General features: G+C 42.7%; 1 protein-coding gene across 1 annotated transcript in view; it reads left to right on the forward strand.

Annotated features, from left to right (window-relative positions):
- Positions 1-2,484: 2,484 nt before the first annotated feature.
- Positions 2,485-27,964, forward strand: part of LOC127622235 (disks large-associated protein 2-like) — a 161,561-nt gene continuing 136,081 nt past the window's right edge. The window contains exons 1-2 of the mRNA XM_052096264.1: positions 2,485-3,558; positions 20,354-20,568. Coding sequence (XP_051952224.1) covers positions 2,485-3,558; positions 20,354-20,568 — 1,289 coding nt within the window. The remainder of the gene's footprint in view (positions 3,559-20,353; positions 20,569-27,964) is intronic.

Genomic DNA, 27,964 nt, shown 5'->3' on the forward strand with positions numbered 1-27,964 from the left:
GTGCAAAAGTTCATTAATTTCAGTAATTCAACTTAAAAGGTGAAACTAATATATTATATAGACTCATTACAAGCAAAGTAAGATATTTCAAGCTTTTATTTGATATAATTTTGATGATTATGGCTTACAGCTTATGAAAACCCCAAATTCAGAATCTCAGAAAATTAGAATATTACATGAAATCAATAAAAAAAAAGGATTTTAAATACAGAAATGTCGGCCCTCTGAAAAGTATAATCATGCATATGTACTCAGTACTTGGTTTGGGCCCCTTTTGCATTAATTACTGCCTCAATGCGGCGTGGCATGGATGCTATCAGCCTGTGGCACTGCTGAGGTGTTATGGAAGACCAAGATGCTTCAATAGTGGCCTTCAGCTCTTCTGCATTGTTTGGTCTCATGTCTCTCATCTTTCTCTTGTCAATGCCCCATAGATTCTCTATGGGGTTCAGGTCAGGCGAGTTTGCTGGCCAATCAAGCACAGTAATACCATGGTCATTGAACCAGGTTTTGGTACTTTTGGCAGTGTGGGCATGTGCCAAGTCCTGCTGGAAAATGAAGTCAGCATCTCCATAAATCTTGTCTGCTGAAGGAAGCATGAAGTGCTCTAAATGTCCCGGTAGACGGCTGCGTTGACTCTGGACTTAATAAAGCACAGTGGACCAACACCAGCCGATGACATGGCTCCCCAAACCAACACAGACTGTGGAAACTTCACACTGGACTTCAAGCATCTTGGATTGCGTGCCTCTCCATTCTTCCTCCAGACTCTGGGACCTTGGTTTCCAAATGAGATGCAAAATTTGCTCTCATCAGAAAAGAGGACTTTGGACTACTGAGCAACAGACCAGTTCTTTTTTCTTTAGCCCAGGTAAGACGTTTGACATTTGAAGCCCATGTCCAGGACCCGTCTGTGTGTGGTGGCTCTTGATGCAGTAACTCCAGCCTCAGTCCACTCCTTGTGAAGCTCCCCACACATTTGAATGGCCTTTTCCTGACAATCCTCTCCAGGCTACGGTCATCCCTGCTGCTTGTGCACCTTTTTCTTCCACACTTTTCCCTTCCACTTAACTTTCTATTAATGTGCTTTGATACAGCACTTTGAGAACATCCAACTTCTTTTGCAATTACCTTTTGAGGCTTTCCCTCCTTGTGGAGGGTGTCAATGATGGTTTTCTGCACAACTGTCAGGTCAGCAGTCTTCCCCATGATTGTGAATTCAACTGAACCAGACTGAGAGACCATTTAAAGGCTCAGGAACCCTTTGCAGGTGTTTAGCTGATTAGAGTGTGACACTTTGAGCCTACAATACTGAACTTTTTCACAATATTCCAATTTTCTGAGATTCTGAATTTGGGGTTTTCATAAGCTGTAAGCCATAATCATCAAAATTATATCAAATAAAGGCTTGAAATATCTTACTTTGCTTGTAATGAGTCTATATAATATATTAGTTTCACCTTTTAAGTTGAATTACTGAAATTAATGAACTTTTGCACAATATTCTAATTTTTCGAGTTTCACCTGTAGTTCAATGATTTGGTGTTTCCCGAAACCGTAGTTCCAACGAATATTCGCAAACAGCATTGTAAAATTGTGTGGTTAGAACTACAGTTTTTATCTGTGGTTAGAAGCATAGTTTCTTGTTAGTTTGCTGTGTGGGCATCTTTTGACATACTGAGGCTTCTATATCTTTAATTCTGTCAAAACTTTGACCACATTGACATGCATTTAAGAAAACGATTTATTCCGGGGTTTTAAAGAAAGTGGCTTTCTTACACATCACACAATGTCTCGAGTGCAGCCATTTAAGGGATTAAAGGCTGTTAAGAGAAAACAGTTTAACACAGTTTCTGTTGGAGAATGTGGCTTTTATGTGTTTATGTTAATAAGTTTTTGAAGAGCCTGCATGTGCATATGCTCAAATGTGTCAGGGGAACACTGTAGTCTAATGTAGAGGGAATCCCCACTATTGCAGTGCAATACATCTGTAGCATTACAAAGTGCATGCTGCTTACATGGCTTCAGCAGTTTTCTCTAATTAAATGGATTTCTGGTGTACCTGTAGATGAGCTACAATTTAATATTTGCCAAAGTTATAACTTCACCCCCTGAGAAACATAATTAAGGACAGCTCAACCAATGGGGTTCGAATGATGGATGTATGGTGTAGTTATTAATGTTTTGAGAAACAGTCATGACTAGCTAGTTAATTTGTACAATGATGAATCATACTATGGTGGTTATGCAGTGAGTTCCGTCGTTGTACGGGAAATGCACCCCTGATCTTGGTCTGGACTCATACTTAAATAAGCTGGTCTCAGTTCCAGTTACCCTTGCTGCTATTCGACACAATCTTTTCTCTAATCTACTAACAATCACTAATCAAATGTTCTCTTCTTTATTTTTCTAGACCAGCAGTATTCCCCCTGGTCATCATCACAAAATTTCAATGAGGATAGTGACGTCGCTTCATTCAGGAACATGAAGGGCTTATCAGGTGGTCGTGCACCGCACCAGATTCCCACACTTTCCCCGTGTGAGCTGGCGGAGTGCGAACATCTCCACGACCTACATGGCATGCATGTGTCTGACCTGGGTCACTCCTACCTACTCAGCCCCACGGAGACCTGCGTCATGGACTTCCATCACCGTCTTTCCCCCCGCAGCTCCATCCACTCTGACTGCATGATCATGTCACCCATGGCTCTAACATCCACTGCCCCTGTCGAACATGTCTCTAGCAGCACCTTCCCCCGAATGCATTACAGCTTGCAGTACTATGACCCGGCTGTGCGGGAAGACTACGCAGCCATCCCCACATCAGCTACTGCAGCTGCCGCAACACCTGTATCTCACCACAGCAGCAGCAAGAGCAATCGCATCCCTGCCAACCTGCTGGACCAGTTTGAAAAACATCTTCCGCTTCATCGTGATGGCTTCCACACACTGCAGTACCAACGCGCGTCTGCCACCGGTTGCGGCGAGCAGCGCAGTGAGAGTCCCGGACGTATCCGACACCTGGTGCACTCTGTCCAGAAACTCTTCACCAAGTCACACTCACTAGAGGGCTCATCCAAAATGAACGGTACTAAAGGTGACAGTGGGAGCGGAGGAAGTCATCACCATCACCACGGAAATCATCACTCATCCAAGCACGGCAGCAAACGCAGCAAAAGCAAGGAGCGCAGGCATCGGACAGGCACAGGGGGCTGGTGGAGCTCAGATGACAACCTGGACAGTGATAGCACCTACCGCACAGCCAGTGCCATGAGCCGCCACCATTACGAGCTTGTTGGTCACAGTTTCCCAGAATCCATGCACAGTCACTTTGGAGATCACTCTCTCAAAACCTCCAAAAGCAACAATGATGTCAAGTGCTCAGCCTGTGAAAACCTGTCGATGGCACCTGAGGGAAAATTCACGAAGAGGAGTTCGTGGTCCACCCTCACCGTCAGTCAGGCCAAAGAGGCCTATCGAAAGTCCTCGCTTAATCTGGAGAAGCCCATGATACATCCGGACCTTAAACCTTCTTTCCGGTCCTCACATTACCTACAGGTAAGACATAAGAGTCTTCCTTGATATGATGGTATGGTTGTTGCCGAAATAACAGGTAAAAGTTAAAAGCCGAGATGAGCAATTGGTTTATGGTTTTATTGTTAACTGACAATATCTTTTTGTTGCATGTGGTCAAAACATACAGTACTAATCTACATCTTCTTAAGCAGATAAAGTATATTTTGACAGAGAAATTCCCTAAGAGATAGAATAATTGACAAAAATGTGAAATTCACTTGTGTGTTTAATTAATATTGATTGAAAACCCTGATTTTAGATAAGTACACTGTTATGTATTGTTTAAAACTGTGTGAAAAAGTGTGTAGTTTGTGCCACTAGTGTCACCAAAGCAATGCTTATCATAATACACAATATTGATCAACTGATTGTACAGTGGTGGTGGTAGCTTAGTGGTTACATTTCTGTTCTAGATATTCAACAATAACCACTAGTTCAAATCCCATAAGGGGTGATTCATGAACTGAAAAATTATTGGGAACTCCTATCATGATTGTGTCCATGAGCAATACCCTTAACCACAGGTTGCTAGTGGGATTTTCAAGTAAAAGCCCTATGGATAAGAAACATGCGAACGTTTAACTTTTATAGTCCAATCTGGCAAATGACTAATGTACTGTAATATAATTATTGCTTTTGAAAAGCTCTAAAGAAAATGTGTCCCAAGTAAAAAAATTTTCTTGAGATGTTTATTGGGCAAAATGCAAATAAATCTAGTAAATTATTGTCTAGTTTTATTTTTAAGCCCATGGGCATCATTGTGGTCTATGAATGTCAGGAAAAATCTCGGGACTCGGCACATTCTTGTGGTGGGTAAGACATCTGAACTTGTTGCGTTCTTTCAGGCAACTGCCATGACTACATTTTATTAGAAATCAAATTAAATAAGTCATGATATTTTTTTATTAATATTTACATAAATGAAATTAACCTTAAAAAAATTACATAAATTAGCAAAAAAAGAAAAGAAAATAAACTTTGTTTTCTTTTTAACCTGTAGCCTATACTTATTTAGAATAATTTATTTGTTGCTTTTTTTTTTTTTTTCAAAGAATAGTTTTTCCCCAACTCGTTTTTCTAGCAAAAGTGCTTGACATGGGGTGAAAATTTCATGGAAAGATGTAGTTCCCCTTCTGTCACTCACTTGATGTTGTGTCGATGTAGTGACACTAGGTGTCGCTTTTAGGAGCCCCAAAACACCTTCAAATCTTTGAGAAAAGGCCAATGGGAATTGGCAAGTGGATTTCGCATGCTACTCCCTCGAACATACGGGTATAAAAGGAGAAGGAATGCCCACTCTCATTCAGATTTTTTCTTCGGAGCGGTTGTGTATCAGCGAGCTGAATACTACTGCTGTTCCATTCACCTCTGAAAGAAGCGTATGCTGTTGGACATAAGGCGCATTCCAGTGGCTTTCTCTCCTTCTGCACGATTATTGCAGATTACGCTCTTGGCGCTTCAATCGCTAGCTCTCCACCTCCAACGGCCACGGGCGCTGCCTCACATGTCTGGGCCGCGATCACACTGAGATAGCATACGCGGATTGTTTGTGTTCTCATTGTGAGGACATGACCATGATAACATTGTGATCCCGGCTTTCCTTCTTCCAAGGGAAAGCCACTTCAGCCACCCCTGCTCTGCGCCTTCTACCCATGGGTACAAGTCCGTCCCGGCTGGTGCTGAAGGTAATTTGGGGAGTTCAATGGCCGCGGTCTCGCCAGGTAAATCCTTGCGGACCTCCCATTCCCCAGCACGCATGTTTTCCCCGTTGAGTTCCAAGATGAGACCAGCTCGGCTCATGGCCAGCTTTAACCTGTAGCCTATACTTATTTAGAATTATTTCTTTGTTGTTTTTTTTTTTTTTTTTTCAAAGAATAGTTTTTTTCCCCCAACTCGTTTTTTTAGCAAAAGTGCTTGACATGGGGTGAAAAGTTCATGGAAAGATGCAGTTCCCCTTCTGTCACTCACTTGACGTTGTGTCGATGTAGTGACACTAGGTGTTGCTCTTGGGAGCCCCAAAACACCTTCAAATCTTTGAGAAATGCCAATGGGAATTGGCGAGTGGATTTTGCATGCTACTCCCTTGAACATACCGGTATAAAAGGAGAAGGAATGCCCACTCTCATTCAGGTTTTTTCTTCAGAGTGGAGCGGTTGTGTATCAGTATGCTGTTGGACATAGGGCACATTCCAGCGGCTTTCTCTCCTTCACCTTCACAAATCCGCTTCACCTTGATGCCTTCCTCTTCACCTTCTACGCAAGGGTGCGATAGAGCATGTCCCTTTAGCCGAGATGAGGAAAGGGTTCTGCAGCCCTTACTTCATTATACCAAAGTAAGGTGGTGGGTTGCGGCCAATCTTGGACCTGCGAGTTCTGAACCGGGCTTTACACAGACTCCAGTTCAAGATGCTGATGCAGAAACACATTTTGGTGTGCATTCAAGATTGGTACGTGGCGGTAAACCTGAAGGATGACAACGTTCACGTCTTGGTTTTACCTCGATACAAACACTTCCTATGGTTTGCTTTCGACGGCCGGGCGTATCAGTGCAAGTTCCTCCCCTTCGGCCTGTCCTTTCCCCTCATGTCTTCAAGAAGGTCGCAGAGGCAGCTCTTGCCCCGTTAAGGGATGTGGGCGTCCACATACTCAACTATCTAAAAAACTGGATGATCCTAGCACACTCTCGAGAGTTGCTGTGCGCAAACAACCAGGTGCTCATGCACCCCAGTCGTCTAGGGCTTTGGGTCAACTGGTAAAAGAGCAAGCTCTTCCCGGTTCAGAGCATCTCTTTTCTCTGCATGTAGTTAGACTCGGTGTCGATGATTGCGCCTCACATGTAGGGCCGGGCGATATGGCAAAAATATTATCATGATATTCTTTTTCATATCATTCCATATCAATATTTATCACGATATTTAATCACATTTGCACATTGAAAATTTTTTTTAATTTCCCCAAAAAGTAGAGAAAGTTTAATCCTAAAAAGTCTAAATAGTCTTTGCAAAACTGCATTGGGGGCCCAGACACCACCAATGCAGCTGTGTCTGAGGGATCTTCTATGAAAATATTACAATATTTTATAGTTTATCAATTGAGTGCTGTTGTATATGAATGTTATAAGATGATCTGTTAATTTTGAATCATAATGACAGTATTTTTCATATTTCTTTACATTTCACGATGTATGCTTTGCACATCTACTTGGATCGCATGCAGAGCTTTAGATGATCTGAGATTCTCTTTGTCTGCTTTGGTGGACAGAGGAAAGGGAACGCTGTCTCCTAAAAGAAGCTTGCATCGCATTGGCCTACAGTTCCCATGTGATGCCCACCCCCTTGCTGGTTCAAGCCAATGGTATCTCTCAGGCAGACATCTGCAGAGCAGCGGGCTGGTCAACACCCAATACCTTCGTGAGATTTTGCAATCTCCGGGTTGAGCCGGTTTCGTCCCATGTTCTTTCAGGTACGAACAGGAAGGCTTTGGTAATACGGAACAGCTGGCCAGGTGTATCGCATGCATATAGCGCCTTTCCCCTCCCCTGAGGTGAAAACAATAAAATAAATTTTACCCCCGGCCTATTTCACGAAGTCGTGGACCCTGTATGTACTTCCTCCCTTGCCCTGTGGCTCACGAATTCGGCGGTGGAGTTCACAGCCAGATTCACTATGGGTACTATAATGCCCTGTCCTGGGATAGGTGCTCCACAGGTGCCGATTACTCTGGTAACCCCAATGTGATGTATTTTATGCGGTACAGTCTCCCTGTCGGCAGATCCGCATCTCCCTTGGTCAGAGCTCTCTCTGCCCCCAGTCACCGTGTTTGTATAGAAAAGAAAAAGAACACATTCCCTGAAGTGTATAATAGCGTTAGAAGGCCCCAGTCGAATCTAATACTCTGTGGAGAGAAAACATAGAGAGAAAAGGCTGCGGCTGGCATGGCCTGTTCCCATGCTATTTATGTTGCTCACCCCCCTCAGGGATGTGGGGAACTATATGACATCTTTTGGGGCATTGAGGGAGGTTACGTGCAGTCTGATGCACCTGCTATTACGAACGCAGCAGCTTGCTTGCACCTGCATCGGCAGTCACGTAACACAGTTCAGCTGTTGTGGCATTTTCTATAGGGATCCCTAGTGTCACTACATCGACACAATGTCGAGTGAGTGACAGGGAATGTCTCGGTTACATTTGTACATACAAAACCTGAATGAGAGTGGGCATTCCTTCTCCTTTTATACCTGTATGTTCGGGGGAGTGGGATGCAAATTCCACTTGCCAATTCCCATTGGCCTTTTCTCAAAGATTTTAAGGTGTTTTTGGGCTCCCAAGAACAACCCCTAGTGTCACTACATCGACACAACTTCTCGTTCACTCCATCAGGGAATGGAGGTTACGACAGTAACCGAAACGTTTGCGTTTGATTTTTTAGAGAAAAAAAAATAATACCCTCTAACATTTTAGGTTTCATAATTTGTTAAAGGCATCGGTAAATTTGCACAAAATAGGTGAAAGCATAGTCGTTGATTGATACACAAACAACACTCCTTATATAAACTTATGTATATTTATTGTACTGTATATTGCATGTTCATACATTTTGTGTGGTGAAAATATTTAAAGGTTTGTTTATACATTTCACAAATCCCAACTCCATGTTATGGTCGTCAGTTGCTGCCATCTTTCAAATGATTCTTCTCTCTCCGAGGTTGGGGTTGTTCGGTCTACCCCAATTTCACAAGTCGGATGTCCAAATTTGAGAGGCGTTCCAGTAATTTTTTTCAAGTAAGAGGTGGGAGTTCCAAGTTATCTGGAACGCAGCATTAATCGCATGCCATTTACACTTTTTTAAAGCTTTAATAATGAATTGCGTGCTTCCAGGTGCCATGAATCAGCCAAGCATCTGCCATTGAGATTAACGTGAATGCTCATGTTAAAATAAAGTTAATGTAATATCTGTATGATGTTCTTAGTATTCAATAAACGTACTTAGTGTTTAGTATATGTGTGTAAAAGTATTGTGTAATATATTGAAACATTGTTCGCACATTATGACACAATATGTCCTTTAGATTTGTTTAAATTTTTTTCTGACAGATAAAAGTTTTCAGGAAGACTTTCAGGTTTTCAGGAATGCCATGCTAACCTTTGAAGAACGGTCAACTCAACTTAAGAAAAGTGGACATTTTAACGGTTCCCACAACCACAGTGTAATGCTTGTAAAACTTTTTAAGGAAATAAATCTGTTAGATGGATATACATGTAGACCTCATTTGAGTGCAGGTCATGCTGACTGTTACAGTTATGTATGTTATTCAGCTAATCAGTTCCTGACACCTAACTGTCATTTTACTCCTGGAAGGTTAATTAAGCCAATAAGGACTTGTAGCTTCATTATACTAAAGAGCTGAGGACTACTTTGCACAAATCATTAGCAGATACTGTTCCTGAGCTTTTTCATGTTTGATGAGAGAGAGAAAAAAATAGGCCTATCCTTTTGACCTTAAAAGAGACTGCAAGTGACATTAAAATAGATACAATTTAATCAAATAACATGGGTTTATTGTAAGTCAGCTGTGTTTTGGTAAGTTTAACCAGCCTCTCTCACACAGATGTGTCTTGCTGATTCATGGTTTGCATGGTAAAGCGCAAACCTGTAAAGTTTAAGCTTGTGTGTTGTAGGTGTTTTACTCTGGTTGCTGGGAAGACAAATATACATGGATTGGAGTTGCCCCAACTTTGTCTAATATGTTTCTTATAATATACCCCTTTTCCATTCCCCAGTCCCTTTGGGAGAAATATAAAGAGATTAAAATGATACAATTCTTGACATATGCAGCAGTAAGAGTATAGAGCTCTCTTCAGTATTATATAGGTGAAACTCGAAAAATTAGAATATCGTGCAAAAGTTCATTAATTTCAGTAATATATTAAATAGACTCATTAAACTAATATATTATATAGACTCATTACAAGCAAAGTAAGATATTTCAAGCCTTTATTTGATATAATTTTGATGATTATGGCTTACAGCTTATGAAAACCCCAAATTCAGAATCTCAGAAAATTAGAATATTGTGAAAAGGTTCAGTATTGTAGGCTCAAAGTGTCACACTCTAATCAGCTAAACACCTGCAAAGGGTTCCTGAGCCTTTAAATGGTCTCTCAGTCTGGTTCAGTTGAATTCACAATCATGGGGAAGACTGCTGACCTGACAGTTGTGCAGAAAACCATCATTGACACCCTCCACAAGGAGGGAAAGCCTCAAAAGGTAATTGCAAAAGAAGTTGGATGTTCTCAAAGTGCTGTATCAAAGCACATTAATAGAAAGTTAAGTGGAAGGGAAAAGTGTGGAAGAAAAAGGTGCACAAGCAGCAGGGATGACCGTAGCCTGGAGAGGATTGTCAGGAAAAGGCCATTCAAATGTGTGGGGAGCTTCACAAGGAGTGGACTGAGGCTGGAGTTACTGCATCAAGAGCCACCACACACAGACGGGTCCTGGACATGGGCTTCAAATGTCAAACGTCTTACCTGGGCTAAAGAAAAAAGAACTGGTCTGTTGCTCAGTGGTCCAAAGTCCTCTTTTCTGATGAGAGCAAATTTTGCATCTCATTTGGAAACCAAGGTCCCAGAGTCTGGAGGAAGAATGGAGAGGCACACAATCCAAGATGCTTGAAGTCCAGTGTGAAGTTTCCACAGTCTGTGTTGGTTTGGGGAGCCATGTCATCGGCTGGTGTTGGTCCACTGTGCTTTATTAAGTCCAGAGTCAACGCAGCCGCTCTACCGGGACATTTTAGAGCACTTCATGCTTCCTTCAGCAGACAAGCTTTATGGAGATGCTGACTTCATTTTCCAGCAGGACTTGGCACCTGCCCACACTGCCAAAAGTACCAAAACCTGGTTCAATGACCATGGTATTACTGTGCTTGATTGGCCAGCAAACTCGCCTGACCTGAACCCCATAGAGAATCTATGGGGCATTGCCAAGAGAAAGATGAGAGACATGAGACCAAACAATGCAGAAGAGCTGAAGGCCGCTATTGAAGCATCTTGGTCTTCCATAACACCTCAGCAGTGCCACAGGCTGATAGCATCCATGCCACACCGCATTGAGGCAGTAATTAATGCAAAAGGGGCCCAAACCAAGTACTGAGTACATATGCATGATTATACTTTTCAGAGGGCCGACATTTCTGTATTTAAAATCCTTGTTTTTATTGATTTCATGTAATATTCTAATTTTCTGAGATTCTGAATTTGGGGTTTTCATAAGCTGTAAGCCATAATCATCAAAATTATATCAAATAAAGGCTTGAAATATCTTACTTTGCTTGTAATGAGTCTATATAATATATTAGTTTCACCTTTTAGGTTGAATTACTGAAATTAATGAACTTTTGCATGATATTCAAATTTTTGAGTTTCACCTGTACACTCACTGAGCATTTAGTAAGGAATACTTTGGTCCTAATAAAGTGACCGACATGGTCCTCTGCTGTTGTAGCCCATCCACCTCAAGGGTTGACATATTATGCATTCTGAGATGCTATTCTGCTCACTACAATTGTACAGAGCGGTTATCTGAGTTACCGCAGACTTTCTGTCAGCTTGAACCAGTCTGGCCATTCTCCGTTGATCTCTCTCATCTACAAAACTTTTCAGTCTGTAGAACTGCCGCTCACTAGATGTTTTTTGTTGTTGTTTTTGGAACAATTCTGAGTAAACTCTAGTGATTGTTGTGCATGAAAATCCCAGGAGATCAGCAGTTACAGAAATTCTCAAACCAGCTCGTCTGGCACCAACAACAAGTCATGCCATGATCAAAATCACTGAGATAATTTTTTTCCTCCATTCTGATGGTTGATGTGAACATTAAATGAAGCTCCTGACCCGTATCTGCTTGATTTTATGCATTACACTGCTGCCACATGATTGACTGAGTAGATAATCACATGAATAAGTAGATGTACAGGTGTTCCTAATAAAGTGAATAGTGAGATTAGACCTTCGTAGTTAAAAATATCTTAAGAGTTTTGTTTGATAGAGTAATTTTCATTAAGTACATGACATACAGTATACAATGGTCTTTGGCTAAACAGCCCCCTTGTTAACAGATTAGATTCCTGAATGCATGAGTTATTTGAAATGCAAATGGACTTCTTTAAGACTACATTCCCTCTAAGGGGGCTGTCACACTAGCACTTTTGGTGCGCACCCCGGTTCGAATGACGTCAGAGTTCGGTTCGTTTGGATGATGTGAACGCTGTCTTCCAAACTCGGGTGCGCACCCGCAAACCGTACTCGGGTTCACTTAAAAAGGTGGTCTGGGGTACGGTTCATGTGAACTCCAGTACGGTTCGCTGCTGATATGAACGCAATCGAACCAAACCGCGGAAGTGAACCGCTATTGATGACGTATAATGTGATCGTCAGTCTCACACGCGTCACTTTCAAAATGAGCGGAAAGAGTTTACTTTTGTGTGTGCGTGCGTGTGTGTGTGTGTGTGTGTATACACTTACCTTGACGAAAAGCGGGATTGACGCACACGCACACGCACTGCAAGCAGAGAGATGATTTCTGCTTGCCTTCGCAAAAATTGTCTTCGGTGGACAGCCCGCTGTCTTTTGAACGATTTCAGTATTTTTGCGGCAGACAGACGCAAGTGTGTTTCTGTATCTTGATGTTGAAAACAAAACCAAAGGTTAAAAAAAAAGAAGAACAAATGTGAACCGAGCAAGTCTATTCATTGAATTTTGACGCTTTTCATTTCGCGGTTATCAAGCAACAGGATTACGCACCAGCTGCAGCTTGATGACGCAAGCGCATCACGGTTCGGATACAAATATATAATGTGAACACAGTCCATCGGGGGCAGGGGGGAGGGGGGAGCAATCGAACTCGGGTTCGGAACAGGCAATCGAACCAAGTGTGAAAGCCCCTAAGACTTCCCCCAGAGACTTCTCTCTCCAAGCAAATAGAATAAATAAGTAGCAAAATATCTTTTTGAAAGGACTGAACTCCATATAGCTTTGCAATAATAGTATGCAATCTCATATTGAGTGGAAATGTCTAAGCATATTCTAGAGTCATCGTTACAACATCCGATGGCTTCATTTCATTTTGATTCCTCTAAATCTCTGCTATTGAGTGGAGTTTTATTTCTGTCTGTACTACTTCACTGTCAGTTTTTGATGAAGCCATTGAGTTAAATGAGTGTGTTGTCTGCAGTGCCTCCTTGTGGTAGGAATAATGTAACAAACTGCTAACACCTATGGACGAAAAAATCTAATGAGATATGTCTAACTACTGTATAGACATGCATTTTGATGCAAATATGTTTGTACATGTATTACTAGTTTTAAGGTTGATTTCATTAATAAACAGAGAAATGCTTAGAATGCTTTAGGATGATAGTGCTGGGAGATGCAGTTAATTATCTTATTGACTTGTCAAAGCAAGGATCTTAACTGTGAATCATAACTGTGAACTCATTGATCAAAGTGACTTGCAAAGAAGAACACCTCATGCCCTGTGCTCTACGACAAATTGAAAGCATCACTTTTCTTTATACTTTAAGATTCAAAGTAACATTTTTGAAAACGGATAACCTAAAAGGAAAAGGGAATTAAAAAATGAAGCATAAAAGGAGATATTCTTAAGGAACCTTGTTGATTGATGTTTTTACATAACTGAACATAACATTTTATGTTCAAAGGCCACATACACTAGCTAAATACAGTTCAATCATGACAACTCTCTGAAAGATTTAGTATGTTAATATGGGTATGACATATTGATAGAATATTGGTCTGGGTGGACAAGATCTCTGATCTATACAGACATACTGAGTTAAGCATATGGACATGCTGCTGCTGCAAAATTAGAAAAAGACAAGACATGCTGCATCAATTATGTATGACATGCTGCTGCACATTTAGATATAATACAATCCCTATGTAGCAGATCTAGGCCTGTGGAGCTTGGGAGGTGGAGGATTTCAGTGTGAGCGAGCTGATTGGCTAACAGACAACAAGCATGCACCTTTGTAATTTGTCTCAACCTATTCTTAATCCCATTCTGTACACACAGGGGTATTAATGGGAGTGACGTGACAGGGGTTCGTTTTTTTTTTTTTCATCTATGGCATCCCTGTTTCTTGTTTACAGCCACAATACACCAACACAGAGATCCAGGAAATTGTTTGGTTCTCTTCTCATGACACTGTCTGGAGCTTGTCTTTGATTTTATCACATTGATGCGATTCAGAATCCAGTCAAGGCACAGCGAACATTAAACTGCCATTGAATACTTGAATACACTTGAATTGGTCGAACTCAGTTGAAGAGGCAGAGTGAAGAACACGGCCTAGTGTGCCAGTCCTGGGTTCAAGATGATCTTCGACCCTCTTGCAAAGCCCTCACACCTGAATTGCTGTAGTCTAGATATGTGCGACAGAGCATCAATTTCAAAAATGGATAAAAGGAATTTTGAAGCACTTATCAGTAATAAGGGCATTTCTACCCAACTTTATGAGGCCTGATTACAAGCACTATGCTTCGAATTACTTCTCAATGTGATCTCATTCAGATACAGGCAGCATTTTATTGAATAGTGAATGAATTTAATGATTTTAATGAATAATCAAGGACTAATACTCTTATATCATGTACTTTAGCAATAAGTTAGGAGCAGTGTCAAGTAATTAGTTACTGTAATCTAAATATTTTCTTAGTCAAAAAGTAAAATGCATCACATTTAATAATTTTGTAATCAGAACAGTTACTGACTTTCAATTAAATGGATTACTTGGGTTAATTTTTTTTTTTATATATACATAATTTTTTGAGAGAAAAACAAAAATGCTTCAATAAGTGTTTTAGAAAGTAGCTTAAAAATGAAGTAATTAGTAATATTATTACTTTTTCGCTGAAGTATCAGTAAAGTTATCTGATGAAAATTTGTTGTAATAATGTTTTTAGTAAAAGTAATTAGTAATTTGTAGTGAATTACTTTTTCGAGCAATTTTTCCAACACTATGTATGAGACATTGTGCTATAATTGCAAGTCACGGCTAAAAGGCGTTCTTAGGCATGAAGCGACTAAGTTCACAATATGGTGTGGCCTCAATTTACTTAGTGACCATTGTCTCTGACTTTGTATTCTGCCGGCCGGTGCCTTTCTTCCACAAGCTCCACAAACAACTCACCAATATGTGGTGGGAGCCGCAGCCTTCACAATGCTCGACAACTCCCCTAGTAGCTGGGGTATACTGCACTCTTAGAAAAAAATGTTCTTTGTGGTTCTATATAGAACCCTAGTTTTCTTTACTCAGCACCAATGAACCCTTGTTGCCAAAAAGGTTCTATTCACAAAAATGTACAAAAAATGAACCCTTTTTGAACAATGTGAGTACAGTTGCTATGTATAGTGTATGTATAATTTACATTATTAAAAGTTGTATTTATAAATAGTTTTGGACAAAACAATACACTATTTTGCATTTGCATTTTATACTGCAGATCAATAAAACTCTTACAATTTACTTTTTATTTTAAATGGATAAATTACAGTTCTCTTTAAGAAGACAGGTTTATCTCAGTATCAATATACAGTCCAGGTACAGTCAATTAATGACTCGTGATTCAACAACAGATGCATACAATTGTGTTTATCATTAAAGGCAAACAAATTGATCGTGTATTGCTCGTTATTTTTTGTCCTATCTACATAGCGCAAGGGCTCATTTGAGCCGCACGCTCGCAGACGCGCAACTCGTAATCAAAACGCGCTAAAATCCTATTTCAAATTTCAACCGTCATGGAAAGTCGGTTGAGCTGATATCCTGACCTGGCGATATTATCCTGGTAAGTGAGATAATTAAATTAATTTGTAGATTAATTTGATGTTATTTTTATTTATTTTGAGCTAACCCCTTGTCATTTATCACTTACATGTTTATTTTAGCACAAAAGCAGGCCTGCAATTCTCTCAGCCAGGAGGTTAGTAATTTCACACTTGACTCACTAAAATATCTTTAGTAATCCTGATTACATGTTTTGTTATAATATAATTTTCTTTCCACCAAGAAAACATGGGAAAAAATGAAACAAGTTTCCAGGAGCACATCACAGCCAAACATTGAATTCAGCACACTGCACTGATTAAAGAGAATATCAAATGTCTAATGTCAAAGACAGGAAGTGATGGAAATGTTTCAATTTTTGGTGTTTTGTAGTTTTATTGTAATTTACAAAAATATAATAATTATGTATTTTTAAATTGAAGTTGCCTTATTAATTGAATATGGGTTTTTAGCAAAGGAATTCAGAGAGGATTTCTGAAGTTATGAACATAAACATCATCAGAGCCATTAGAAGTGGAAGTCAAAGTGGGCATTTGACTTCAAAACAATGACATAAACAATGTCAGAAAGAGCACACATATCTTGTCCCATTATTTCTAATTATTTTGCATTGCATTAAGGTTTTTATGATGCTAAAAACACTATTAATTTCTGTTTTCAGTGGTTCTGGAGTGCAGCTGTTAGGCTGTGCAGAGAATGAGAGGCTCAGGACTCAAGCGCAGAGTTAAAATGAAGGAATTTACTTAAACAAGTACAAAAACAAACACAAACTCCCACAAGGTGGAAAAACGAAAAAATTTAAACTACCCCGAAGGAGAAAAAAAAGAAAGAAATATAATCCAGGCTGGGGCAGGGGGGAAACAGGAAACAGGACCAACCAGACCGGGGTAGGGATGGGAATAAAAAACAGGATCAACAGACCAACAAGACTAGACCGACTGGAACATTAAAGACCGACTGGATACACAAGCAGACAAGACGAACTGGCACTGGACAGCACTCACGAGGAGGCTAAAATAGGGAGAGAAATCAAACTTGATAACGGGACAGGTGAGGCAAACGGGGTATGACGTAAAACAGAGAGACATGCAGAAACAAAACAAAGCCACATGCTCTCACTAGACAACAAAACACCCGAATGGCAGGAGCGCACATCAGCAAGACAAAAAGGCAATATACGCCCATGCCAACTGACAAACAAGACGAGAGAATGCGTAGCAATGGCAGACAAAGCGATGTCACATACTCTTACACTAGACGAAACCTGAGCGTACACCCCCCCCAAACTGAAAGAGGGACAGGACCGTGACTGCAGCATTACTTATTTCTTCATACAGATAAAACACAACACTCCTAATCTTCAATATGTAAGTTTTAAGATGTAATTCAGAGAGATGCCAATTTCTTTCTTTTTTTTATTACTCTGCATACTGACATCAAGTCTATTTCATGCTTCTCTTACTTAAAGGCATCAGCACATCCAGCCACAACCTGATCTTTCATATTGGTGTCAAGACGAGACGACATGGAGATGGCTGAAGTGAAGCTTTGTTTAATTTGTTGTATCCAAAATACCTCACGCAATGTGTTTACTTGTAACCATGCTGTAGGTAGACCCCCAGTGGCAACAAAATTATTCTGTATCTGCCCCAGTGCTAAAATTGTTCAACAGATGTTCAACAGAAAAAATAAGTCATTTTTTCCCTTAGTTTTGTACTTATTTATGAATCTTACTTATGGTTATAATTTTAACATAATAAAATGTTAGATGATATCTAATATTACTACTTTTAGGCCTTTAGCTTATTACAAACCCGTGGATTTATCAAGTCAATTGTTATAACTATTGCATTATGAATTGTGTTATTTATTGCTTGTGTTGTTGTAAACAAACGATTAAAAATGCTTTACTAAATAATACTTAAATGTGTTATTTCACTTCCTATGTGATATAGTGTCTACATGAGCAATTTAATTCACATTTCTATTAAACGTTCTTCTGGTAAAAAATATGATTCCACGTTGGGAACCCCTAAACCTGGCTCAAAGAACCCTTTAAGGTTCTTTTTATTGAAACCTTCAAATCGTTCAATATAGGAGCTTTTATGGGTTCCAAAATTGAAGCGAGCGATAGAACCTTTTTGGGTTCTATATGGAACCTTTTCTTCTAAGAGTGTGAGATTCCCACCTGTGCCCCTCCTCTGCTCCAGATTTGAAGACCACACCTGCTTATCCATCTGAGCCTTGCATACTAATGTCTGTGCTCTTAGGCAAGGCCCATGGAGCGGCAGGTCAGGCAGGTTCAGCTCTGCACATCATGACGGTCCTGCAGGCCTACCATGCTGTCCTGCTAAAGGATATGGATGAAAATGCCACGGATCCGGAGTCATTTAAAGAGTTGCTGATATGGCATTCCGGGCTAGCAAAATCACTGCCCAAGCCATTGTCAGATCGATTGGTAGCCTAGTGTCTGTGCAGCATCTCAAAGACAAAGCTGTGTTGCATCTTGGTTAATGTTAATTTCCACATATACTAGCAAATGTTTGAAATGAAGAGTTGTTTCCTAAAATATTTGTGCCCATGCATTGTTCATGGCTGCACCCGATTAGACAATCAAACATGGTTTTTGCCCTTTTTTAGATGCACACACATTGTCAGTTCTCACAAATTGTAAATTGCTCTGTTATAAACAAGCTCCATTTTCATCTGGAATTGTAACTGCACTGTTGCATATGCTTGCTGTGTTAATGTTTATTCATGTGTGGTTGCTATGGTTGCATCCTACACAAAATTTCCAACACTATCCCTTGAAAACAAATCTGGAGGTGTTATAAATATTCAGTGTTCAGCTTTTTTTTCAAGGTTTAGAGGTCTTTAGGTTTCCCGACCCCATTTTCTCATTGCAGTTTTACCGACAATAAGCTTGTGAAGTCATTTTAATTTCAATAGTATTCTGGTTTTACTTATAATATATAATATTATAATAAATATAATGTACTCTAGAGAATTATCTAAGAAAAGAATATGATATTAAACAGCATTTCTTTTTTTTTGGAGCTGTGAGCTAGCAGCTAGCGCATGTGCACCCATACATTGAGTGTGCTGCTCAAGCAAATGGTTTGAATCTGACTCGCAGCAATTCATGGCTGGGTTTAAATCAAGTTTTGTTGTTTGTGTTGGATGGTTAGCGTGAGAAGCTTTTGATTTTTAGCAGTTTGTTTTATACGGTTCTATCTGGCATTTTGGTTAGGCTTAGGTTTAGGTTTAGGGTTAGGAGTTACCCTTTAGGGCAAGTCAGATCACTTGGCAGCCATGTTTGGAACACCTCCGGACAGCATGCGGGAAACTGTTTTCAATGGATTCTAGTACAGCTTCTATCTACTTCAACAGGGAATGACAGAAAACTCCAAAACAATTGAGCAAGATTACGAGCAAATCACATTAAAAATCAGTAAATATCCCTGACAACATTTTTGGCATATTGCGGCTCCCTTCGGCATATCACGGCACCATTTTGCAGCCCTCTTCCCCCCAATCAGGCTAATCAGCCGAGGAGAGGGATAAGACCGAGCCGGATGCGGCAGTTCGGGAAAGAGAGAGCCACACGCAGCTGCCGTGTGCGTTTATGGTTGTGCCTTTTTAAGTATTCATTAAACATTATTTTGAATGTTCAGCTGGTTTCCACCTCATCCTTGCCCATTTTACTGCTGTTACAATAATATATCGTATACATTATCCACTTTTTGAAATTACTATGTTAATGTTTAAAACCTTCCGAGTGATATATTCGATAACAAGTCTCTTTATCTCACTCACTCCTCAAGCAGGTAGTGTGTGAGGTGAGGTAGGGGTGAAGTTTCTGATCAATAAGAGTGATTTCTTTCTAAAACAAAGCAAACACAAGGAACCTGCAAAGAACAAGCATGGACTGTTGTGCAGGGCTGTATAGGGTTGGGATATCATGGCTATATAAAATTAAGCAATAAATAAAAAAATTATACATTTTATTTAAAATGAAAATTAGCTGAAATTGATTGGCACTTACCAAAATTCAAATCACTGACCCCCAGTGCCTAAAGCTGGAAGTGTTGTTGAACATATGGGCACATGAAGGTCCAGTTTCTAGAGAAGAATATAGGTGCAGGCAGAGCTCCAAACATTTTCCCAAAGAGATTCCCAAACCACCTGCAAAATATAGGAAGCCCCTAAATAAACCCTTTCCCTAACCCTAACTGTGAGCGGAAGTGACACCCCCTTTTGGAGTTGTGCAACCCCCTTTTGGAGTAATCCTGCCCCTTTAGGAGATCACACGCCCATTTGGAGATCTCCAGCCTGCCACTTTACCTACTTGAGGATCTAGGTGAAATGTCCACAGAGTGGCACCAATTACGAGTTGTGTTTTTAGTTGTAAATTATGTAATAAAGTTACAGGCATATTTTATTAACTCTACCCCCTAACCCTAAACCTAACCATCAGTTGAGTTAAAACTGAGCAACAAATGAACCTCCGAATTGAGCTGACCATTGTTTATGTGAGCGTGATTACTTCCTGGTTTCCATGGGACCATAACCTATGTCCTGAAGATTGCTATTGCTAGATGAAAAGGTGATCATTGAAATGATGCAAAAATGTCTGATGGGGGATGTCGCTTGTTTGGGACCCAGGTTTTCTTATCGATCTATTATTTAACTTTGGGTCCCAAGCTTTTAGAAATCAGCTCTCTGTCTTCCTGATAATTGGCCTCTGTTGCCAATAAGAAAGACATTAGCAAGACAAGCTCCGTTCTGGAATTCCTCACTAATTCCTGTGGAGGAAAGTTAGCTGCAGTGCCCGTCGTGAATTCTGATGAAATGTGCAATATTCACTTGTTATTTGTATGAGAACAGCTTTGAAAGTGTGTGTTTGTGGATCTGCAGGTGCCTCAGGATGAGTGGGGGGATTATCCAGGGATTGAGAAGGAGGAGGAGATTCCATGTCGCCGGATGCGCAGCAGTAGTTACGTCAAGGCCATGGGAGATGATGATAGTGGTGAGTCAGATACCAGCCCCAAGACATCCCCTCAGAAGACTGTCCGGTCCGATGCGCTTGTTCTCAAATCAGCCTTGCAGAGGCCACATATAAACACCCAAAGGTAAGTCTGATTGGCTCCTTATTTTTCTCATTTTCAAAGCTGAGGTGCCCGCAGAATATATGGCTGTTGTTTATTCTCCTGCTTTATCTATCAAATGTATATCAGAAGCTTGGACTGTTTCCAATGTGCTTTTTCAGAAATCCTCATAAGAATGAACAGTTTTTTCCATGTTTTGGGGGGTAGACTCTGAGGCGCTTGAGTTACTAAGTGCTTTATGACCAGTCAGTTCATTGCTGCCAACAGTTTATGTATGATGTATGGTAGAAGGCCTGGCCACACAAGAAAAAGAAGTGTTATATTTTACATCAAGAGTGATTTTAACCCAGTGTAGAGTGATTCTGCATGAGGTTTGTTTTTCACTCTGATTGAGTGGTTTGCTGATTTGTGGATGAGTTTGGGCTCTGGATGGTTTTGATTACTCCTATGGAATGAATTTTGTTAAAAAAGTGCTTAAACTATTTAGTTATAAAAGGCAGTTAGATCAGATCCTGTGCTTTACTACTGTTCTAACACATCATACCAACCAACGCTTTTCCCAGCTAGAACTAGCTATAATATATTCACTACATGTTTTAAACATTTCATTTGAATGTGCAGATTATCTTATTTTAAACTGTAAATGTTACGTTACTTTTTAAAATCGAGGCACATTTTGTTTCTGGCACTTTTTCTAAAGTAACCTAAATGCAACCAAAATGCAACTTTGCCAAATGTAAACATTTTTGTTTTTGTCTTAATCATGAGTCCTGATAAAAAGACTGTTCTAAACTTCCTGTCTGTCCGTTAGGAAATCTAATACAAGTGCTGCAGGTAGAAGTGAATCCAACCACATCTTGTCCAGGTTTTCCAGAGAGCTTCTTTAAATCTGTGCACCTGTCATTAACGGTTCTGTTCTTCCCTGTCTGATTTTCAAATATCAATCACTATTCATGGTTTCATAGAAAAGTGACAGTGATCCCTCATGCCATCTTAGTTGTCATGAATGGCATAATGAAAGCCATTGCTGCAGTAGTAATACACATGTTTATGAGTCTACAAGATCATAATTGATCACCATGGTGCCCTCCCTACAAGACACTTAACCCCACATTTCCCCAAGGAGACTCTTCCTATAATAAGTGTGCCATAAGCTGTTATAGGCAAATGTGTCGCTAAACAACAAGAGGGACACTTAGTACAGCTTAGATCATCACTCAGGGATCACAGACTTGATATTATTTCATGCCATATAATGATTCATGATGCAATGCATAGAGTTTTGTTGGTATCTGTAACGCTTCCCACATGAAGGAGGACAGGGAACAGGTGTTCAGCACCAGGTAAGCTTTTAATTCTCTTTTTACAATAAACAATAGTGATCAAGAGCACTGAGTTGGCTTGTCATCTCCTCCTGACTGGAGGCTCGGTGTCTGCTTTTATGCCGCTCTCCTCGTGCTCACTGGAATTAGAGACAGGTGTTAGGCATAATTTAGCTCAGGTGTAAGCGCCCTTACCGCTTTCCTCTCCCGGACGGGCACTTGACCACGCCCCCGCTGCCACATACCCCCACCGCCCGACTCTGGCCGGGGCACCATCCGGCCTGCCCACCACTCCCCCCTCATTTCTGGAGAGAAAGTCGGCGACAGCCATCTGCACCCCCGGTCTGTGGACCACCTTGAATTTAAAGGGCTGGAGAGCCAGGTACCAACGGGTGATCCGGGCGTTAGTATCTTTCATGCGGTGGAGCCACTGGAGTGGGGCGTGATCCGAGCAGAGGGTGAAGGCCCGCCCCAGCAGGTAATACCGGAGGGTGAGGACCGCCCACTTGATGGCCAAACACTCCTTCTCCACGGTGCTGTACTTAGTTTCCCTCAAAGAGAGCTTCCGGCTAATGTACAGCACTGGGCGCTCCTCCCCCTCCGCCACCTGCGAGAGTACGGCCCCCAGCCCTCTGTCTGAAGCGTCCGTCTGCAAAATAAAAGGGAGAGAGAAATCAGGTGCATGAAGAAGCGGCCCCCCACAAAGTGCGGCTTTAATCTGCATAAACGCCTGTTGACACTGCTCCGACCATTGAACCGGATCTGGAGCCCCCTTTTTAGTGAGGTCAGTCAGCGGGCTGGTGACGTCCGAATAATTAGGCACAAACCTTCTATAATAGCCAGCCAGCCCCAGGAACTGCCTCACCCCCTTTTTGGTCTTAGGTCTAGGGCAAGTCGCAATCGCCGCGGTCTTATCAATTTGGGGACGCACCTGGCCATGATCCAAGTGGAACCCCAGATACCGTACCTCCACACGCCCAATCGTGCATTTCTTAGGGTTTGCCGTGAGCCCCGCCCGCCGCAGCGATCTGAGGACGGCCCTCAGATGTTGCATGTGCCGCTGCCAATCATTGCTATAAATGATAATATCATCTAAATAGGCAGCGGCGTATGCGGTGTGAGGTCTGAGGATCCGATCCATGAGTCGCTGAAACGTGGCCGGCGCCCCAAACAAACCGAAAGGAAGCGTCACAAATTGGTGTAATCCAAACGGCGTTGTGAAGGCTGTTTTCTCACGGGACATTGGTGTCAAGGGGATCTGCCAATAACCCTTTGTTAAATCCAAGGTCGAATAAAATCGAGCAGTACCTAACCGATCGAGCAGTTCATCAACACGGGGCATTGGGTACGCGTCAAATTTAGACACCGCGTTGACTTTTCTGTAATCCACACAGAATCGAACAGACCCATCACTCTTGGGAACAAGAACAACCGGGCTGGACCAATCACTGTGGGATTCCTCTATTACGCCCATATCAAGCATCGCATCTAATTCCTCCCGTACTATTTTCTTTTTATGTTCGGGTAAGCGATAGGGGCGGCAACGCACCACCGCGCCCGGCTCGGTCTCGATGTGGTGCTGTATGATGTTTGTACGGCCCGGTAGAGGGGAAAACACATCCGCAAATTCCTTTTGTAATTCGGAAACCTCTGTGAGTTGCCGCGGTGAGAGTTGGTCTCCACAAGTAACCGGAGTGTTAAGATTGTAGTCTTTGTTTACCTCCGGTCCGAGCTCCGCCCTCTCCGGAACTACCGTGGCCAACGTCACAGAGGCTGCCTCCTCCCTCCATAATTTCAGGAGGTTGAGGTGATAAATTTGACGTGCGCCCCCTCTATCGGTACGTTTAACTTCATAATCGAGATCCCCTACTCGTCGTGTGACCTCAAAGGGTCCTTGCCACTTGGCGAGTAATTTAGAGCTCGATGTTGGGAGTAATACGAGTACCTTATCTCCCGGTGCAAATTCCCGTAGCCGAGCACCCCTGTCATACAGCCGGCGTTGGCGTTCTTGAGCTTGGAGCAAATTCTCCTGTGTTAATCGCCCCAGTGTGTGGAGTTTTGCTCTAAGATCGAGAACGAACTGAATTTCATTTTTGCTATTAGAAGGTCCCTCCTCCCACGCTTCGCGGATGACGTCAAGGACACCACGGGGCGTCGCCCCTACAGCAGCTCAAACGGGGAGAACCCTGTGGAGGCTTGTGGGACCTCTCGTACTGCAAACAACAGGGGGTCTAGCCACTTATCCCAATTTCTAGCGTCATCGTGTACGAATTTACGAATCATGTTCTTGAGCGTTTTATTAAATCGTTCCACTAGGCCATCAGTCTGCGGATGGTAAACGCTAGTGCGAATCGATTTAATGCCCAAGAGCTTGTAAAGTTCGCGAAGTGTTCGTGACATAAAAGTCGTACCTTGATCGGTGAGGATTTCTTTCGGAATCCCCACCCGGGAGATTATCTTGAAGAGTGCCCCTGCAACACTACGTGCGGAGATGTTGCTCAGAGGCACTGCTTCCGGATATCGCGTCGCGTAATCCACTAGGACTAACACGAAGCGATGTCCGCGTGCTGACCGTTCTAATGGCCCGACGAGGTCCATCCCAATTCTTTCGAAGGGGACCTCGATTAATGGTAGAGGGCGCAATGGCGCTTTTGGGGTGGCCGGTGGGTTTACCAGCTGACATTCACGGCACGCCGCACACCACCTGCGGACGTCACCGCCAATGCCCGGCCAATAAAAACGGGCTATTAGACGGAGAAGTGTTTTCCGTTCCCCTAGGTGACCGGCCATAGGATTATAGTGAGCCGCCTGGAAAACCATTTCCCGGCGGCTCCGTGGAACCAATAATTGTGTTACTTCCTCCTTTGTTTGAGCGTCCTGCGTCACTCTATATAACCGATCTCTAATCATGGCAAAATATGGGTATGAAATGGCGATGCCCGGCCGGAGCTGTTGACCATCAATTACTCTCACTTGGTCAAGAGCATGCTTAAGGGTTTCGTCCCGCGACTGCTCTAGAGGGAAGTCCCCCTCAGGGAATTCCCTGAGAGGAGGGGCGGCCACCTCGCCCCTTTCCTCGTCATCCCGAGCAGCCGAGGACGGCCCCGGCTCCGCCTCCCCTGCCAAAGCATCGCACACCGCACACCTCTTTATGCAGGACCCATCCGCACAAATACCCTCTAAAATATCTTTAAAATTCGGCCAATCGGTACCCAAGATTAGCGGATGGGTGAGGCGGGGACTAACCGCTGCCTCCACACTATGTTTTTTTCCCTGAATTTAATCACCAAAGTCACCATGGGATACTTGTGAACATCCCCATGCACACACCTCACCCTCACCAGTTTAGCTAAACCCAAAGCCCCGGGTTGAACCAAGCGTTGGTGGATGGTGGTCTGATTGCAGCCGGTATCCAGCAAAGCTTGGTAAATACCCCCTGATCCTTACCGGAATCCGGTATGCTCCAGCCCGATAGGGGGCAGCCTGCGGGACGTCGGAGACCCGCACCACCGTCCCCACCTCCATCAGCGGACACTGATCCCGGAAGTGGTCCGGGTCTCCGCACCTCCAACAGGCCGGCCCAGGCGTTGCGGCCGCACTTGTGCTGGCGGGCGCCCCCACCTGAGGAGGAGAGCGGCTGAAAGACGGGGAGTGGGAGGGTACATTCTCCCAAGGCCGGGAAGCTGGTCTCTGGAACCCTCCACGCCTGCGCGGGGCAGGAACGGGCCCTGGGGAGAGAACAGAAGAAGAGACCAAAGGGGAGGGGGCGAGGGCAGGGGCAGACACAAGGGAAGGGGAGAGAGAGAGAGACGAAGAAGAGGGCTCGTCCGCCCTCGGGATCGCCGCCAGATGGTCCTCTGCGAGACGAACGGCTTCCTCCAGCGACGCCGGGCGGTGGCACTGGACCCACTCCGCCGTTTTCCGGGGCAGCCGCTGACTAAATTGCTCCAGTACCACCTGATCGATAACACCCTCGACGTCGCGGTCCCCCGCGAGCAGCCACCTCCGACAGGCGTCCCGGAGCCGTTGGGCAAATGCGAACGGGCGACCGGACTTTTCCAACTTCATGCCCCGGAAGAGCTGACGATTCTCTTCCGGGCTCCGACCGACCCGTTGCAAAATGGCTCTTTTTAGGTCTGAATAGGCCAGGAGGTTAGTTGCCGGCAGTTGTTGAGCCGCGAGTTGAGCTTCCCGGACAGGAGAGGAACTAGGCGGGCTGCCCATTGTTCATGCGGCCAGCCCCAGATTTCTGCCGTTCGCTCAAACAAATCCAGAAAGGCCTCAGGATCGTCTGCTACCCCCATCTTCTGTAACGTGGGCGGGGGCAGCGTGGAGCGGGTGTCCGGGGTCGCGGCTGTGGCCGGCGCGGCCTCCTGGCTGAGGAGGCTCCGGATGGCGTGCCGGTCCTCTGCCTGAGCCCGCATGATCTCAACAAACCGGCGATCCTGGTCCTGCCGGAGCTCAAGCAGGGTTTGTTGGTGGCTCTGGTGTAGTGCCGCAAGGGACTGGAGGATCTCCGTCAGCTGGGAGGACTCTACGGGGCGACCCATCTCCATACTTGGACGAACAATTCCCGGGTTTCGGCACCAGTGTAACGCTTCCCACATGAAGGAGGACAGGGAACAGGTGTTCAGCACCAGGTAAGCTTTTAATTCTCTTTTTACAATAAACAATAGTGATCAAGCGCACTGAGTTGGCTTGTCATCTCCTCCTGACTGGAGGCTCGGTGTCTGCTTTTATGCCGCTCTCCTCGTGCTCACTGGAATTAGAGACAGGTGTTAGGCATAATTTAGCTCAGGTGTAAGCGCCCTTACCGCTTTCCTCTCCCGGACGGGCGCTTGACCACGCCCCCGCTGCCACAGTATCAAATTCTCTATATCCTGAACGGTATTAAATTAAGCCAGGGAAATCTGAAATTTTGCAAAGCTACAGAGACAGAACATATAAATATCAAGGACAACAATGTCAAAAATAGTACCTCAAATTGTCAAAAAGGGGTCATGACCCCTTCATTTATTCCAATCAATTGTGCCCCATCCAGCTGTTTTTAACACAAGAACACGTCATGTGTGAACTGCTCCTAACTCTGGTAAAGTCTAGAAAAAGCTAATTTCCATCTGTAAAAAAGTAATTATTTATAACTAGGTGTTCTCGCTTTAATTTGTTAATTTAATATAAACAAAACCCCAACATGTTAAAAAATGTTAAAGCCTCCTGAGCCGTACATAAACACCGTAATATAAGTACCAATGGCAACCTTCAATCTCATTAACGTCACTTTGCTCATTCTTGAAAATGTAAAAAACCTTTGTAACTTTTGTGTGCATGGTGACTAGATCCACAACTTTAGTTGTGACTACATCAATGCATCCTGCGTTGTGATACCTGTGCCTTGTCTGCTTCTCTGTAAATGTTATATGACCCTTTTTGGTCTCCCAACGCTATAACGGCAGACTACATTAAACAAGGCCAACTCAGAGAATTGGAAAGCACGCAAATTATTCTTATTTAAATGTAGGCTAATGTGAATATATTGATGCCTCATAAATATATAGATAAAACATGCCGATCAATAATCAATATATTGACATTTTACGACATGCCTATATAACATGATAATTATTTAAATTATCATGCATTATTTATAGAAAAAAATGTTAGGGCCTTTCTCAACAAATATTGATAAATGCGATTAATGTGCATGTCAAGTAATTCATTTGATTCAAATGTGTAATCGATTGACAGCCCTTTTAATAACCAATCACATTTTTCGTGTAACTTTCCCAACACTACAGGTCTGTGCAGTGTTTACGATAATGCTGAGCTATTGTCCAGGCAAGCTTTTTTATTTGCTGTCAAAGTAATAATAAGAAGGGCAGGTGACATAGCTGGAAATGGAAAACAACATGAAGGACACAGTGAGATACAAGCTTACTCAAGAGACAACAACTATCACCATCTCCCAAAATAGTTGCTCTGTGTCTCACCTTGGTGTCTGTAAACTCTGCACACTCAGAAACCTATAAGATGGATTTTATCTGGCTCTCCAAGATGCTGATGACACAGTAAGATACATCATTTATTTTGCATTAATGTTC

The sequence above is a fragment of the Xyrauchen texanus genome, chromosome 28 (genome assembly GCF_025860055.1).
Source record: "Xyrauchen texanus isolate HMW12.3.18 chromosome 28, RBS_HiC_50CHRs, whole genome shotgun sequence".
Lineage (NCBI taxonomy): Eukaryota > Metazoa > Chordata > Actinopteri > Cypriniformes > Catostomidae > Xyrauchen > Xyrauchen texanus.